This window comes from Trichoderma aggressivum, assembly GCF_033847375.1.
Source record: "Trichoderma aggressivum f. europaeum strain CBS 100526 chromosome Unknown scaffold_059, whole genome shotgun sequence".
NCBI lineage: Eukaryota > Fungi > Ascomycota > Sordariomycetes > Hypocreales > Hypocreaceae > Trichoderma > Trichoderma aggressivum.
Genome location: NW_026946425.1, coordinates 42,418 through 59,213, shown reverse-complemented (window position 1 = coordinate 59,213; position 16,796 = coordinate 42,418). Strand labels below are relative to the sequence as shown.

The 16,796-nt window shown below is 52.5% G+C and overlaps 2 protein-coding genes across 2 annotated transcripts; one reads left to right on the top strand and one right to left on the bottom strand.

Moving 5' to 3' along the window:
- Nucleotides 1–6,043: 6,043 nt before the first annotated feature.
- On the bottom strand, nucleotides 6,044–9,743 carry Triagg1_9783 (uncharacterized protein; the record flags this gene model as incomplete). Its single annotated transcript, XM_062904778.1, has 2 exons — nucleotides 6,044–9,130; nucleotides 9,201–9,743. The coding sequence occupies 2 exons, from the start codon at nucleotides 9,741–9,743 to the stop codon at nucleotides 6,044–6,046; spliced, it is 3,630 nt and encodes a 1,209-aa protein (XP_062751240.1).
- Nucleotides 9,744–10,467: 724 nt separating this feature from the next.
- Triagg1_9782 (uncharacterized protein) lies at nucleotides 10,468–11,116 on the top strand (the record flags this gene model as incomplete). The annotated part of the gene is made up of 3 exons (XM_062904777.1): nucleotides 10,468–10,740; nucleotides 10,793–10,990; nucleotides 11,087–11,116. The coding sequence occupies 3 exons, from the start codon at nucleotides 10,468–10,470 to the stop codon at nucleotides 11,114–11,116; spliced, it is 501 nt and encodes a 166-aa protein (XP_062751239.1).
- Nucleotides 11,117–16,796: the final 5,680 nt, after the last annotated feature.

Genomic DNA, 16,796 nt, shown 5'->3' with positions numbered 1-16,796 from the left:
GGTGAGGGAGCTGGCTGTGCTTTCCGAATTGATGTTCTGGAAAGGCTTTCTCTTTTCTGAAACTTGTCAAAGAGGGGCCTCTCGTACTGATGAAAAGCTCAGTAGAGGGTGACACGCTCAATGGGGGAGCAGAGCGTTTTCTGTCTGTGGCGCGTGTTCCAGTCCGAAGCCGTGGAACCGAGGCGACAATTGGGAGCGGACAGTGAAGAAAGAAGGCTCAAGCAGATCCAGAATCGAATCCGGGGGACCTGATGATATATGAAGGCCGCGCAGATCTGACGGGCAATGCTTTGGAGGGTAGTATCGGCAGGGCTACCCCATGGATCCCAATTGCTCCAGGGGACGGTACAAACAAAGTCAAGGTTGCTTATCCCCAGCTAGCCCTCGAGCAACCACTTGCGATTGCTGGGTGCCCAGTGGATGGACGGATGGACGGCGAGCGCTAGGTTGGTGCGGAGACAAGACAGGCTGGGGATCGAGAGGGACCACAAGTCACACCACAAATCGCCAGCATACTCGTACTCAGGCTCACACTTGCTTGTACGAGTACAACTACAGGCAGAGCCGCAGGATTCCTGCACGCGGATCAAGGTGTGAGTCCCCCCGTCCTGCAGTACCTGTACGAGATAGGAGTCGAAGATGCACCTCCACTGCCAGTCGTAGCGGCGGCAGCAAAAAGTAACACGGTACCTACTTTTTGCTGGGCCGTAACCTAGCCTCGCACAAGTGCATACAACGTGGATCCCGGGGCGTTGGTAGCAGCCAAGGGAAGGGCGGCCAAATACGCAGAAAGCAGCCTGGTTGGTTAATGCGACCTTCTGGAGGAGCAGGGGGTCGCTGGGTAAGTAACAAGGTGGATAAGACAAAGGTTGCATCACAGGCTACGTGACAATCAGGAATGTGGGAAGGGCGCTGACTAGTGCTCGTACAGGCCGGTGGTACAGGTAGTACGGAACGAGGTTCGACGAGATACTCGTACCTTGGTATTCGTAGATAGCAGAGACGAGGCGAGGCGAGGCAACGGGAAGCCTAGCCAGAGCCAGACCAGAGGCAAAAGAACGCTTCCAATTTGCTAATCACGGAGACGACCGGGAAAACAGGCTTTGCTAACAAGCTTTTTTTTTTTCCCCCAGCAACGGTGTGCGGCTGTCGCTAGCCAGATACGAGACAAGGCATTGATTGATTGGCATGTGGTCTTGTGTTTTTGACCGACAAACACGACTTTCTGCTAAGAATAGATGTTACTCGTACTCTTTTCCCGAGTTCGGAAGGATTTCATGACAAGTAACGAGGTGCTGCTGATATGATATCGAGATACGGGCATCCATCATCCACGTCTCTGACAACACACGGACGGGATGGCATGATACGAAGCGACGGCTACTGCAAGCAAGGCAAGGCGAACAAGCTGGCCCGCGTCCACTCCGTATCTCAGGCGGAAAAAAGGTCGTCCGTCACAAGACAAAAGAGGAATGTATAGATAAAGAAAAGAAAAATTTAGAGGGGAAAAATAAGAGCAAAGCAAAAAGGCCAGGGTCTGGCCACGCCGCGCTACTGTAATATTTTTTGATGAGCGAGGATCCGTGAGGTGGAGCGGCGCCACTCGGCTATGCCGCCACAACAGCACGCGACTTTGGATGAAATGCCAGTGAGTCGATTCTCGTGAGAGAGAGATAGGAAACTTTGTATTGTGCATGGAGAAATACTGTAGGATCAAAGAAACGTGTGTACTGTCAAGGTAGTCCGAGGGGGGGGAGGGGCTATCGCTGAGGTACCAGTACGGAGCACAGACAGACAGACAGACAGACAGACAGACAGACAGACAGACAGACAGACAGACAGACAGACAGACAGACAGACAGACAGACAGACAGACAGACAGACATGTGTGTATCGTACAAGTATGCAAGCAGACATGGGGTGGCAGATGGCAGCAGCAAACCTCTGGCAATCTCTGCAGATTGGACGCCTCTGTTGGATTCCAGCAGCAGCACCGCGGGCGCCCGTACATTGGCCCAAGAGCGCAATGCAACCCATGTCGCGTCCGATATTGCTCTTCCTGCAGTGAGGTTGTGATTCCGCCATACGACGCCCTTGCGACCAATGCGTGCTAGCAGCAGATGCAGACCTGCGCTCTTGGGGCAGGACCCGAGCAAGGGAACGTTCTTGAGCCCGTCCTCCCCACGGCGTGGCTTTCTCCTTTAGATATGGAGGGGGGTTTTTTTTTTCTGGCTTTCTGGCTGAGGGTGTGGTGGCATGGTCTCAACGGCTTCAGTGGGTGGCGTCGCAGTTTTCGGTTGGATCAGCCATCAAGCGTTTCTGCATCTCCAATCCCCGGATTCCGCACCCCATGCCCTTTTGAGTCAGTGTACAGTACTCGGAGAACGAAATCACGAGCAAAGTATCATTGTCACTCGCTTCTCGCCGGCCCTTGGCTCTCTCTCGCCTCCCGGAGAACGGTTTCGACAGCGTTGATCCCCTGGCCACCTCGCAGGCACGCCACGCTACCAATCCCTCCCTCCCCCGTATCGACGGTTACTCTTCGTATCTTGGACCATCAGATGCACAGGCACATAAGCTGAAGTCATCAGACAAATGTTCCGGGGAAAATGATTTAAAACAGAAGCCTCTGGCAACCCCGGCCTCCCAGCCAAAGGGCTCTGGTCAGCTCGCGGGTGAAGGCCCGAATGGCCCCAGCAGCTGGTTGTCTCTGGCGTCCTGGCCCAGATCGAGGCGTCCGCCACCGCCCCCAAACGGGCATTAGCGGTTTGGTGGCTGACAGTCCGCGACTCTTTGGTTCGCCTTCGCAATGGGCTAATCAAGAGATGTGCCGTGGTCAAGCTCCAGCGAACTGCGCCTGAGGAGGGAAAAACGTCCGGGGCGGGGCGCGCTTCGGCATGGGGAGAAGAAAGAAGAAAAGATTGGATGGGATAGATGAGAGAAGCGGCTGGACGCTTGTTGATAGAGGCTGCAGACTGATTCAGGGCATAATGGAGGCGGTCGCTTCTTCTTCGGTTATCAGATCCGCGGGTGAGAGACCCGGATCCTACTCGTACCTGGTAGCTGCACCACCATCTACAGCATCCTCCCACTGTCCTCGTGTCTGGGACATGCACGCATACATACATGTACATACTCGTACACGATGTTCTCGTTGCGATACTACACTACAGTACATACAATGGCGGCCCTCCGAAATCCTTCTCGGGCGCTTCTCGATCGCACCAACGCCGCCACAGCACGCTTGCCAAGGGCAAACGGGTCACCCGCCTGCGAGAAGCCGAACGCCATTGACCTTCTGTGGGCACAAAGAAAAAGCAAAGGAGATCGTTTTTTAAAGTTCCGAGTTGAGTCTAGACCATCCATGTAACGTTCCCTCGTCCCGTCCTCCCATCAGCCATCTAACGAAGTAGTCATAGTTCACCAGGGGGGCTCTCTCAGCTGACTAACTTTTACGACTTCCAAAATCGAGCTTCTGTGATCCGTAATTTCCAACGACCATGAATCCGAGATCTCGCTCCGCGATCAGGGAATCCATTCTCTCAGCTCGGTTCGTCAGTAACTGCTAGAGGCCTGTCAGTGACGGGACGAGCCATTGTTACAAGTATATGCAACCGCATGCAAGCGAGAGAGATTAGCCTACCCCCCCCTCCTCCCTCCTGTTGGGCATCGCTGCACCAGAAGCTGGCTCGTGACAGTTGTCCCAGCTAATTCGAGGCCAACAGAGGATTGTACTGTACTGTACTGTACTGTAGACCCCTCCGCACTCGTTGCCATCGCGGGGCCCCAGCTCTCCCCATGCCAACATGTTTGGAGAAAGCTGCAGTGGTACGAGTAGTCCAGTATGGAGTAGTGGTTCCAGCAGCTGTAATTGCGTGTAGAGTAAAGCACCAACACAAAACACAGCAAACCAACAAATTGTTATACTCTATCCAACATTCCCATCCAAACTTTTTTACTCTCTTCTTCTTTAGGCATCAATCTCCTCTCTCTCTCAACGGCGCCTTCACCAAAAAGCTCCCAGAACTTGCCTAGCCGCGATTTTCTGTCGCAAATACCCACCTCCCAGCGCCACCCACCACCCACCACCCAGATTCTAACGTGCAAAGCTCTGCATCTCCGAGCCAGGGAAAGGGATCCTACCTACATACACATGCACGCGCTACCGTTATCAATGTGGTGTGGCCCGTGATTAATCTCCATGCACTCGTACATGTACAAATATATCCATACTGTAGTAGCAGAGGTAGTGCGAGTGTGTATACAAGTACAAGTACGAGTACCCAGAGAGACACAGAGAGGCTCCGTACGTACGGGGTCCTCGGTAGCCGTCAACTTAGGTTATCAGGTACCTAACAATCTAATACGCCTACACACACCCGCTGCGCTCCGTTCACATATGGATCTGGTCCATATAGCCCAGAACTAGTGGTTCTAAAGAAATGTTACATCCGTCTCAAAGACCAACAAACACACAAGTACAAGTATACACACCTTTCTTCACACATTACGTACTCCGTACACGCCACTCGAAATTGAACGTGCCACCACCAGGGGATTGAAGCTGATACTGCATCAAAGATAGTCAACGATAGGAAACCACTCGTAAACGCTGCCGTAATTGTCTATTCCAACCCAAGAGATGGATCAAACATAGCCAAGATAAGGTAGCGAATAGATTATCGATGCATGTCCCTCACAGCTTATCTCTCAAGGCACTCACTCCCCTTGCCGTTCAACCAAAACTTATCATCAAAACTCCCCCGAAAAGCAACAATCCCAGGTTCCACCAACCGTTCCAAGCACGTTACCTAACCGTCTCGGCGCCCAGTCTCACACGTTTGATTCCCTTCTCCCGGCGGCTGCGCTTCTTTGCTTCCGAGGGGGCCTGGGCCTAACTAAGCCCAAGGCGATACCCCCGGAGAGACATGGAAAACAAGGCTAAACATGTGGTCAAGCCATTCGACACGTCTCCATCTCCATTCTCCATCTCCGTGGCCCATTGTCCTTGTCCTTGTCCTTGTCCCAATGTACGTTCCATCCCACCATCTTTCACTTACATGGCCATGCGTTTTCCATGTCCGCCACGTGCATTGGGTTACATCTTTCATGTGCATCGCCATCTCAGCGCTGCCTCGCTCCCCCGTGACACATGCTTAAGCGCCGATATCAAAAGTCACCAAGGTCTAAGCTACCTACCTGTAGCTTGTAGCTTGCAGTGTTCAGCACGGATTCTTTCAGCTCCTCCATTGTTTTGTTTACTAACATGATATCAAATTTCATATCTCTTTACTCTCTCTACCTTGGTTTAATTTGCCATCCGATACAGATTCTAACTCCCATGTACGCAAAACCTTCCATGTCCACAGCGCGCCCACCTCATCCCTTCGTGACGCCGTCCCATGACCGCTTTAGCATGTTCGCGTTCCGCAATTCTTCCCAATAATTCGCCAAAAAAAAGGACAGATCATGTATCATCTCAATCAATAGGACTTGCTCAAAAATTAGGCCCTTTTGTGTTCCAACGCCCGTGCCACCCGATATAAAACGAAAGCAGTCACTAACTCCGGTACCCTCACCCCGTCCCAGCGAACGAATTTCAAGAAAGAAAGAAAAAAACAAGTTATATCATGTAACGAGGCATTAAGAGCGAAATAGCACACCTCCTCAACTCTTTCGTATTCAATAAACCCCATACATGAGGTGAACGGACAAAGTCGTATGTTCAGAAGACCTCGTCTGGAGCGAAGCCCTTAGAACCGTTATAAGGGCCCGTCTTTGTTCGCTCGCTTTCCGCCACAACAGAAACATGGTAGCTCAGGTATATATGAGGTGCAATGCTGATCAGAGCCCCAAGGCTGAGCGTTTGCATTTCAGGGGTTAAGAGAGAAATTAACCAGAACAATGACGGGGTATCAAAATCAAATGTAAGTAGCTTTGTATAGGTGCGCGGAGGCCATGTAGAGTTTTTTGAGAATGTCGTTACCCCCCGATGGTCAATCAAGATTCGCGGGGAGAGCAAGGGCGAATGACAGGAGCATCCCTATGATGGCGTCGAGCTCTGTCCACTGCGCGTCATCCAGCCAAAAAGATCAGTTCGAGTAGACGGAGCTGCCAGTGTCGCAGCCGCAGCCGGTGGCTCAGAGTCTCGTTTTAATGACGATTCGCGAGGCTCCAACAAGAGACTTTTTCGATAATATGTCACCTGAACATTCCCCTGGTCTCCTTCGCGGATGAGCTGGAATTGTGCGGATATCCATTCCTGCATATCAGGCAGCTCTGTCAACCTGTATGGGATTTGAAACCGCTGAAGCTCTCCGATAATCTTGGCTGTGCGAGTGTGTTTGTCAAAGTTGACAACAGTCAAGCCCTCCGCACCGTCTCCCTCGGCCACTTGCTTTGTTGACGCATTGCCAATGTCGACAAAAGTCAAGTCAGTCAGGTACATGCCTAGGAAAGGGAGACAAGGAGGAACGTGATTTTGCAGCTTGGCGCGGAGAACTTTGTTGTTCTGTCCCGGCTCTACAATGTCCTGTAACTGGCGGAGGCTGTCTTTGCGCTTCTGTGAGATCGTATCCCAAGTTTTGCGCAGGCGACTAATGGTGCTGCTGTTAAGGGTGCAGATGATGGACATCAAGCCATCGTAATTGTTGAGCTCGAGGAACTGCTGCGCAATCTTGATCCACTGCTTGATGACGGCTGCACGCTTCTTGAGTTCTGTATGGTGAAGAATCGTTTCAGCGACCATGTTGGATAAGTCAGTAGACATAGAAGACATGGCTTTGACGTTGGGAGCATTCACTCCGCCCTTTTTCATCCACTGAGAGGCCAAAAGCTCCTCGGGCAAGATGGCGCAGAAAATGGTCATCTGCATAATGGTCAATTGACGAGCGAGCTCCAGCGGATCAAAGTCGAGTATGGTTGGCGAAGCGCTGCCAGTTTTGAAGGACTGCAACATGTTCTGCTGACCCTTTGAAATGACGGAAGAGGGAAGAGGCAGATCCGCGGGCACATATTGGCCAATGGCCGTGCTTGTCTTGCCCATAGAAGAGACAAGCCGAGGCACCAGCGCGCCTTCGCCCGACACACGATTCGCTAGTTCCAGCAGTCGGGAGCCAGCAGATGGCAAGACGGCATTAAGCCGATCCTCTGCGAAAGGGATAATAATCGCCAGTGCTTCACGGTCGGCGGCATCACGCCAGTGCGATTCAAGCCAGCCCTTGAAAGCATTATATACTCGCAGGCGGACGGGGCCTGAAGTCTGTGGCGATTCCTCCGCGTATTCGAATCGATCGATGAGCGCCTCCGTCAACTGCATGGGAGTGCAGAATAGCCTAAAGGTCAGGAAGAATGTTGAAACGAATGTGGCATCGGGAGTTGCCTCGTGTGTGGTCAACCGTTCGACCAACGCCGGGAGCGTACCCCCCGTTACTTGACCTTCTTTGTTGAAAACCAGCTCATGCGCATACGTCTTCATTAAAAGTTTAGATTCGGCTTCGTCAGCTTCCTCGGTGGGGATGGAGTGAATGGAGCTTCCCGTAGTGCTCAGTTCGGATATAGAAGGTTGGCTCCGGGGAACCATTGTATGATCAGGAGTAGTGGCGCGGGTTGAGGTCTGAGATACCAGGCTGACTTCTGAGTCCCGGCTCATGTATGTTGTGCTGCTTCCAGCGCTGGAACCAGCCATGCTATCAAAGGAGGAATGGGGATCCTGGTCCCGAGCAGAGCCGCTTTCGATTGTGCTCTGCTGCTCCCTGGGCATAGGAGTAGTGGTAAGTTTTGGTAGTTGCGGCAGTGTTCGGCCAATAGATGTGGCAGAAGATGCCGGGCTGGATACAGTTTCCTCTGCTACCGATGGGGGGCGGGACGTCTTGGGAGATTGGTTTTGAGGAGTGGACTCTTCGTCGGGCTGGCTGTCAGGGACTCGGGGCAGTGGCTTGTCAAGTGCCACCACGCTCGGCCGTCTGACGGAAGAGCTTATTGAGTCACTCGTAGTATGAGCAGAGCCAGTAACGCTAGCAACCTCAGATCTCTCTGCCAATGATGGAGTTCTCGAATGTGTTGTAGTTGCATCGAGAATACTCAAATCTAATTGCAGGGCGTTGCCATCAGACTCGAGCTCAAAGTCTCCTGTTCTCTCAATTACGCCCTTCGTTATGGCAACGCATTCACCAGCTGCTCGTACACAGCTTGTTGCCGACATTAGCATAATGTTATTGTCTTGTGGCATAATGATATCAGCTCCCTCTGTTTCCGCATTCGCTAGAGTATCTCGAGCAGCAAACACAAGCTCTTGGATACGGTCAAGCAAGGATTCCCTCGACGATACCAACGCGCCAATCATAGAGCTGCTTTGCGCAGAAACAGCGTCGACAACGGCCAGGAGTTCTCCTCCAGATATGGCAGACAGCTTGATGGCGGTTGCAAGCTCAGGCCGTGACTGAGATTGCAAGTGTAGGCGCCCAATGAATGAGCCAAGATGGGAGAGGAACGTATCATGGCTTTTACTGAGACGCTCAGAGACTAAATGGTGAGGACGAGAAAGGGGTGATGGTCCAGCCAGCGACAGTCGGTGAGCCATATTTGCAGAGAGTCGGTTCATGCTTACTTGAGAGTGTCGGCGGGAGTTGGCGCCGACCTGGGCACTTAGGGATGATAGTCGCTTACTCCAGCGGGCACCCTGGGCTGGTCGACTTAGGGTTCCTGTCTCTGTGGATGTATGAGAGACGGCATCTCCAGCAGTTGCGGCGGCAGAAGCACGGTCATCCGTGGCCGTTTGTGTCTGCTCGCCAAACACGGCCCTATCAGCGGGAGGTGTAGGCGGAACGCACGTTTCCTCGATCACTGGAGCCAGAGTCGTCGTTAATGAAACGTGAGCTCGCTTATCATCGTCCATGACGTCGAGAAACCGCACTCCTTTGGTGACAATTTTGAAAGCCTTCAATATCATTTGGTCTACGACGTCGTTAATCTCTTCTGGGAAATCCAATGCCACCAGTTGAAGTTCTTGGAGCCGCTTTGCAGTTTTCACGAGCGAAGAAAGTTCTGATAAAAGGGATTTGCGACATCTCCGCAAAGGCTCGCATCGCTCAATGAGAGGAGATTCTCGACTTAGGCATTGAGTACGCTCCTACATGTAGCATGTTAATTCTGCGCCATCACCAGCGAATACTACGTATGGTAACAGGAAGACGACTTACCAGCAGATATCGCACTCCACCAATCAGGCCCTTCATGAAATCTTGGCTTTGAAACATGTGCCCTTCGTCAATAGTTGTAATTCGTAATAAGTCCCAAAAATTAAGCAGTGCTTTGAGAAGATTCCGCATTTCCTCTGGCTCGTACGCCTCGCAATAGTTGGTTGGAAGCCACCCCCTAGCGCCCGACACCAGCAGTGTTCCATCCGCCCAGCCATTGGTGTGAATCGAGTGCACCAGAACAACATCTCCCTCATCCAATGGTAGGGTAACGCTAGAATCACTCATTGCGAGAGTAGGTTCAAAGGGATAAAAGGCGCGGAGGAAGTTGTGGAAGACAGGCGGTATATGGGACTCTGGCCGAGTGGACAGATCCTCTTGCGAGCCATAGGGAGTCACCGGTGGCGTCATTTGGGAGCCAAGATGCGAAGCGTCCAAGTTTGAATCGCCTTTGGGCGTCTGGTCGTGTGAGGAAGAGCCATTGCCAGCCTCTTCAGGCCGAGACTTGGTGAGCTCCAGGGGAGCCACCTGGAGGCTCGCTCGCATTCGATTGTCGCTCAGCATTAGGGAGGCCAAGGACACTAGTTGTTGTTCAGGTCATCGGATGACAAGTCTTTCGAATCCAGGTCGGGCGAGCAATATCAATATCAGATACGACTGGGCCGACGTCGAGTCCGGAATAGTCACAGCAAATATCCAATAGTTGGGAGAGGCGGAAGTCGTCTCTGTCGCGTAGACGGGACGTGCAACGGCGGTAAACAGAGCAGTCGTTGTTCTTGCGTGTTAGCGTATCAAAAGCAGAAAGGTTCTTGGTGTGTTAGACGGGAAGATGATGCTTGTTGGAGCAGTCGAGTCGTTGTCGTGGCGGGATTCAGTTTCAGTTGTGATGGCCTGTATTGTGTATTGTGTATTGTGTGTTGTTGTATTGTGTGTCACGGGAGAATGGAGAGCGGGCAAGTAAGCAAGTGCCTGCGTAGGGCTGCTCCTGCTGCTCTCCAGATCTGGAGTTCCGCTTGGTATCGTATAGGTATCTGGCACCTTGGTAGAGGTAGAACCTAAAACCTAGAACCTAGAACCTAGATTTGCCCTGCGTCATCAGCAATTGAAACCGCACCATGCATGCCTCAGCGATCGCTGGTTCTGTTGTGGGAAGCAGTGCCGGGCCGAGTCTGGAATGAAAGGAGGCCGTGGGAGGCGGGAGGCGGAGCCGAGGAATGAACAACAGTCATTCGCCCGGCAGCTTCCGTGACAACACACGAAGGCGACGGGAATGGCGGAGGCGGGCAGCAGCTCAAGGGCCACTCTGCGATCTTTGTCGCCGCCTTACGCAGCAGCAGCAGCAGTCATGCCGTGCTGGCTGGTGCTGGTGCTGGTGCTGGTGCTGGTGCCGGTGCTTGGAGGCGGGCTGGCTGGCTGGGGAGGCGAAATAGCGGCAGGGCTGAAGCTAGAGCTAGCGGACTTACAGGACGGACGGACGGACGATGCGATCAGATGGATCAATGCAATTGACGCCGCAATTAGCATGCGTAAGCCGAGTCGAGCGGTTCGTGGCGTGGCGTGGCAGAGCAGAACTCGGTGCTGACAGGACAGTTCAGTCGTGGTGGAATCGGAATGCGCTCGACATGCAAGGCGGCGATCCGAGTCGGGAGCGCACGAACAGGGTGTCTTGGCTGGTTCAGGTGCTCCCTGGCCTTTGCTTTCGGGGGGCTGGCAGCGTTCTTGCTCCAGGCGAGAAGGGGCACGGGGGAAAGGCCACGCTGAGATGGCGGGAAAATGAGCCCAGAGACGCTGCAGTGGGTTCACTTCAGCCTTTCTTTTTTTTTTCTTCCCACGCTGATCTGATGCCTCGCGCTTGAGCACTGGCAGTTATCGTGCACTCTTTCTCTTAGCTGTCCGGTGCGACTTTGTACTTCGTCTAGGTAAGGTATGCTGGCTGTTGATTGGCGCTATGTTGTCTGTTCTCGAGATGCCGGCGGCTAGCTGAGTGGTTCGATTGGCCGCTTTTCTCTCGTCGCCCGCTATCACAAAGGCTTCGTCCAAAGAGGTGCTATCAAGCAGCGTTCGAGGATGCCCAACCGCGAATCGAGAGAGGAAAGAGGTCGGACAAGCGGCTCTTGTCTGGTCTGGGGAGGCTGCTGTTCTTGACTTGGACCGCATCTGGCGCCAACCGTCCTGGAAAAGCTGTTCGAGCAACTAATATTGGGACTTGTTCTACCCACCCAGGTGTTCCTGTTCCGCCTTGCCACCAATCACTCGCCCCTTGGGCAATCCCATCACCACCAAAGGCGTGTGCTGTCAACTCGTATCCACGCCCCTAGATACATGGCCGATACTGCCTCCGTCACCACACGCTCAGGTCTCTCGCCAGGGTGACAAAGTGACAGCCAGGCCAATCTGGATGGCTCCGGGGGCAAGGGGAACTACCAAGCGCCTGCGCTAAGAGGACAATCCGCAGGGGCTCTGGTGGACTGCCAAGGACATGAGCAGGGATGGATGCAGGGGTTATGCAGACGTCTCCTCCGGCATCACAGAGTGGCCCCGGCTGTCTTGTCTGTGGCCCATGCTCTCGAGGTGTCCGTAGCACCAGAAACAACGGAGTAGATGGATGTCATTGTGTCCCGAGGCGACGGGTGCAACGGTCAGGTCAAACTGAGACTCAAATTGGCCAACTGATTGCGGTAATACGGCGCCTCCGCGCCATGAAAGGCCGTTCATTCTGTTGCCTTGCTCATCAGTTTCTCCGCAGTTTCAATCCGTCGATGCCAGATGAACTCTCAGACCGAGTTGGAGTTCGTTCGTCTGACGTGTATCCTGCCTACAAGTGCTCCGCGCGCGTCCAGGGCACGCTCAGTGACCCTGATGACCACCAGCAGAAAAGCTAACTTGCGCTCCGTACTGCGCCACGGCACACCCAAGAGGTTCTTTTCTATCACATTGATGCTGCAGGGAGCCATTGGGTCCAAAGTCTGAAAACCGGATTCTACTGTGAACCTCCTTGAATCCCCTCTACAGCGTTGGAAGCGGCCCCTTGAGGACCAAATATTCTCTCCCTTTCTCTGCGCCTATGTCTCATTAGCTTTTCGCGCGCATTCGTTGAAGAGGCCGCCATTCAACCAGCCGTGGTCCCGGTTCAACTGCTCTTGTCGGCTCCAAGAAACGAGTACGGCTTCGTATCGCATTTCAAATCACTCAACTACCCATGACCGCTAGTGGCAATTAATTTGTATCATTTTTTTTGTCCAAAATGGCCCTCGATGGGATATTACGAGTTTATGATACTGCCAGCCCAGCGTGGAGATGCATCCAACTTCTCTTTCAAGGTCAGCCACCATCATTTGGGCAACGTCAATTGTGGTGGGGATATACGAGTAATAGAACAAGCCGTAGCAAGTCAGCCAAGCTAATCAAGAGACTCGACTCGCCAGACTGCTGGGTTTCGACTTTTTGGGAGGCAAGCAAAGAAAGTGACGGGTTGATTCGGGCGGTTGTTTCAGCTACTGTAACACCAACCAGCCTTGTACATACAAGGACATCCCGTTCATATGGTTCACTCCCAGCCACACGTGTTCTGAGACAGCTGAGCCGCATACAATATGATTTGCTTGTCTTATCTCTTCCGTGCGCAAGGAGAGATATTGTTGCATTCAATATTGAAAGTTTAAAGGGAAAGTCGAACATTTGAAAATACCGTAAGCGGATTTCGAGGCGCCTGATCATCATGTCAGCACACAAGTCTGATTTGTGATTCATCGCAGTGCGATTTCTGACCAAACTGTGCCATCCCCAGTATTCTAGGTTCGTTCGCCAGCGTAGCGGCCCTCTGCCATGTCACGCATATCATGCTACTGTACCTACACCAAACACGGCGATCTCTATTCACCAACAACGGAGGCAATCTCATCCCGATATCCCGGAACGAAGTGTGCCCAATAGGTTCACGACCCCGAGGCCACTCGGACTGGTATTTGCTCCCGACCAAGAGTCTATTCTATACTCACATGTCAGCATCATCGGCATGCCACACTGAGGTCTTTCAAAGGCTCTACCACTACCTACATTCTACAATACCAGGGCAAATCTGAAGTGGCATTTGTCATGCATCATTCATCGCTCCATGGCAGATCCCTCCTCTCCCTGGCTGTGACGACATCGCCTCAGCTCTCCCGCATATAATCGTACATACATACGCGCATAGGTGCTAGGGGAAAGCTCATGACACACGCCTCACCGGGTGGGCTAGTCCGAGGGCCAAAATGCCGCCCCGCCCGCTTAGATTCTTCTCATTTCCTGTTCTGTTTTCCCCATCAAACCTATTTCCGGCTTTGGCTTCACCTTAACCCATTGTGGCTGTCCAGAGCCAGAGCCGACCCTGCCTAAATTTCATATCCCCTGCTTCTAGGCGGGGGCATGTCTGTGGCTATCCAGAAGCGAACGGCTTCAGGGTCAAGCCAGAGGCACTAACGTCTCACATCTTGCTTTGTAGTGTCCCTGACCTAATCCACGTGCAAGGCTCGTGGAAGCATCCAGTGTGGAGGTCGAGCGCCTCCCCGGTGCTGGTGTCGTACAGTACAAAGAACATCAATTCCCAAGGTGCGTTGGTTTTCTTCTATTCTCGTGCTGGCGGACAGTGGTTTAGCGCCTGTTGTACTTCTCATATCATCTCTCAACCCTTAGAAGTCCTCAAGTCGACGGCGTGACCGATGCTAGTATACAAGTATACAGCACCGTGGCTTAACCCTCAATCTTCCAACAACATCAGATACTTCTACTCCACGCTCCGCAAAATGCTTTACGCGGAAAGAAATTTCGACTCCTAGCCTTGGCAAATAATTACTGGTGCACACAAATGCCTAGCTATCCAATCCATAAGCATTATTGGGTACATATTTGCAACGCCGTTGATTCGGCACAGGTCATCGGCACTGCTCGTTGTAGTCGCAGTGGTACTCGCATGTGGATGTCAATCAACTCCCGCACCAGATCTGCGAAGGGTCAGGCCCGCTGTTGAAGCCGGCCCCCTTGGTGCGGAGCGTACTCCGTGAGAACGCTACTTCGAACAGGCCCTGGTGTTACTATTGCCTCTCTGGTGTAGCGTGTGCGAGCGGCATCGGGTATAACGAATCCGCATCGCCGCACAGCTCTCTGTTCAGCTTCACTTGCGGCACTGGGTGCAAAAACCCTTACTAGTACAATAGCAGTGAAAATGTCCATTATAGGTAGGCCGATGTTGGTGTCTTGGCAACATCGGGAAACTGTTGCGCCATGAGACCGGCGTTGAGAAGCCATGGCTCGAATTTCTAGGTATATGAAATGGGCTGATTTAGACCCAAAAAAAAACACCAAGTGCTAAGAGCTTTGATGCTACGATGCCACTAACAGCCTCGATTATACCTGGATTCTGACCATGGACATTGTAAACCGGCCCACAGATGTAGTAAAATTTTCGAGGCAAATTTACAGACCCATTTAATATTGAACTCTGAATAGTTCTGCCTCATCAGCTGTCGCCAATCCAGTCCAATCCAAAATACGTACTCTCGTGCCGGGTAGGTAGAATCAGGCAGGTATCGAAGAGTCCAATACTTGGTACGCTAGATCAGCACTGCCTTTGTCTAGACGGGGGCCTAGCCTCAAGACACACGCAATAACGCAACTACGGGCAACTATGGCTTGTGCTAGCAGCAACTAGATCATCACTACGAGAAGATGTCGGAGTTGCAAAGATAAATGCCTGAGCTGGTGAGCCGGTAAAAAACCTGCAAAGGGGAGCTGTGCATCAGCCACGGCAAAAAGCTCCACTACATGTACCTTAGCTATCGATTTCGGAAGTCTTGATATCCCAGACATGGAACTCAATATTGGGCCGTGGGAGGCGCAAGCTACCCCTAGGTACAGATGTATCGTCTCACTGACGCTTCGAGTTGGGCACAATTCTTGGGCTCTCAATTTTCTCCTCCATTTTGGTTTCTTTACCGTACCTGTTACGAGAGCATTATGTACATGGGCGTTGTTCTGATATGTCATGGTATTTGCCCAACCCACTGGAACAGCAACAGTGTCTGACATCGCACTTCTTATTCCCACAAGCACTGCGCAATCCTTAGATCTGGGCGGGTTCGCGACAGGCAGCCTCAACTCACCCCCTGAAGCAACGCCACCGGCCACACGCCATAGAATATTGTCCATACGGATGGCGTCCCGTCTTTAGGACCCCGTGCGACGAGCTTGGGCGCATTCAGGTGGCGCTGTTTAGTGCTGTCGAAGTTTGGGGCCTGGGCGTGAATTGTAGCCCTGCTCGTGTGCCGTACCGCAGCGCGGAACGAGGCGAGTCTGAGTCAATTCGGGAGTAAATACTGATTGGGGGCGGAACATTTACATTACGGACGGGATTGAGGTGTGTCGAACGCGCTCTGGGTCTGGACGGGGAAAAGCGGACAGATGAGAAGCCGCAGGATGGGATATTTTGTGTTTGATGGTAGGGGGCTCATCATTCGAGATCAGATCTATCCATCTTGAGATGCCCGTTAGATGAGGCCTCTCAGCTCGCCAAATCACTTCGGCCTACAGCTCAACTTCCCCGTACAAGTCGAGTCTTATCGGACAAGGGAGTATTGGACTAACAATCGAGCTAGGCCGGCCGGGTTGACCTCGCCTATTGAAACTTATTCGCGAATTTGCAGAGTTCTGTCTGACTTGCATCTTGCCCATCAGCCGCATCGCCGACTTGTCAGAAGCTGAGAGATCGATAACACCGGAGACCCATGCCGATGTTCGGATACGAATTTGTGGCTTTTGCCCTGCGTTTGGCCAAGAATGAATCCAATCCTGCCACAATATGCGGCTGCAAGTTAGCCTGTTCCTGAAGCCAAAGCAATGCAGGTTTACGTCAACTCGTATATTGGCTACACGCCGCCGGCTCCTTTCCGATCGACGGAACCGGGGTCCAGACTTCCAGACATGTATTTTCTTCTTTTTTTCTTTTGACAGACAGGTGGGCGTTTTAGTGAAACCGGATACACTCACACCGAGAGCAATGGCAGGGCAGCGGACGCCGAAAGACGTCGGCTAGCGCCAACAAATGGCGAGAATTTCAGTCCTGGCTGCTCGAGGCCGACAACACCTGATCGTTCCACCAGCTGTTGAGCTGTTGGACGGCTTCACTGTTCGAGACTTGGAAGTTGAAAAAGTTCCTACAAAAAAACCACCTCTATGCTACGGCGCGTCTAAGCTATGGCCACCAACATTCCGAACTAATGGTGACATACTCGTACGACTTTATTAGGATGGGGACGGATGCAAGGCACCAATTCCCCGATGTGCCAAGTACGGGCAGCTGTTACATCGTTAATGGCAGCCTACCCAGTAGCCACTGCGGCATCTGATGGATTCGCATGTGAACGGATCATCTGTTTTCACGGCACTTGAGTGGTGGTCTGCATGACATCGACAGGGTAGTGGTCGAGTAGGGCGTGGCTACTCCGTACACAACAAAGCCATGCCCTCGTCCAAAACACCACATTCTTGGCTTGGCTTTGTTGAGACGGTACTCTGTAGACTGGATCGTGATGAGCCCATAATGCCTCGGCTGACTCATTCGTG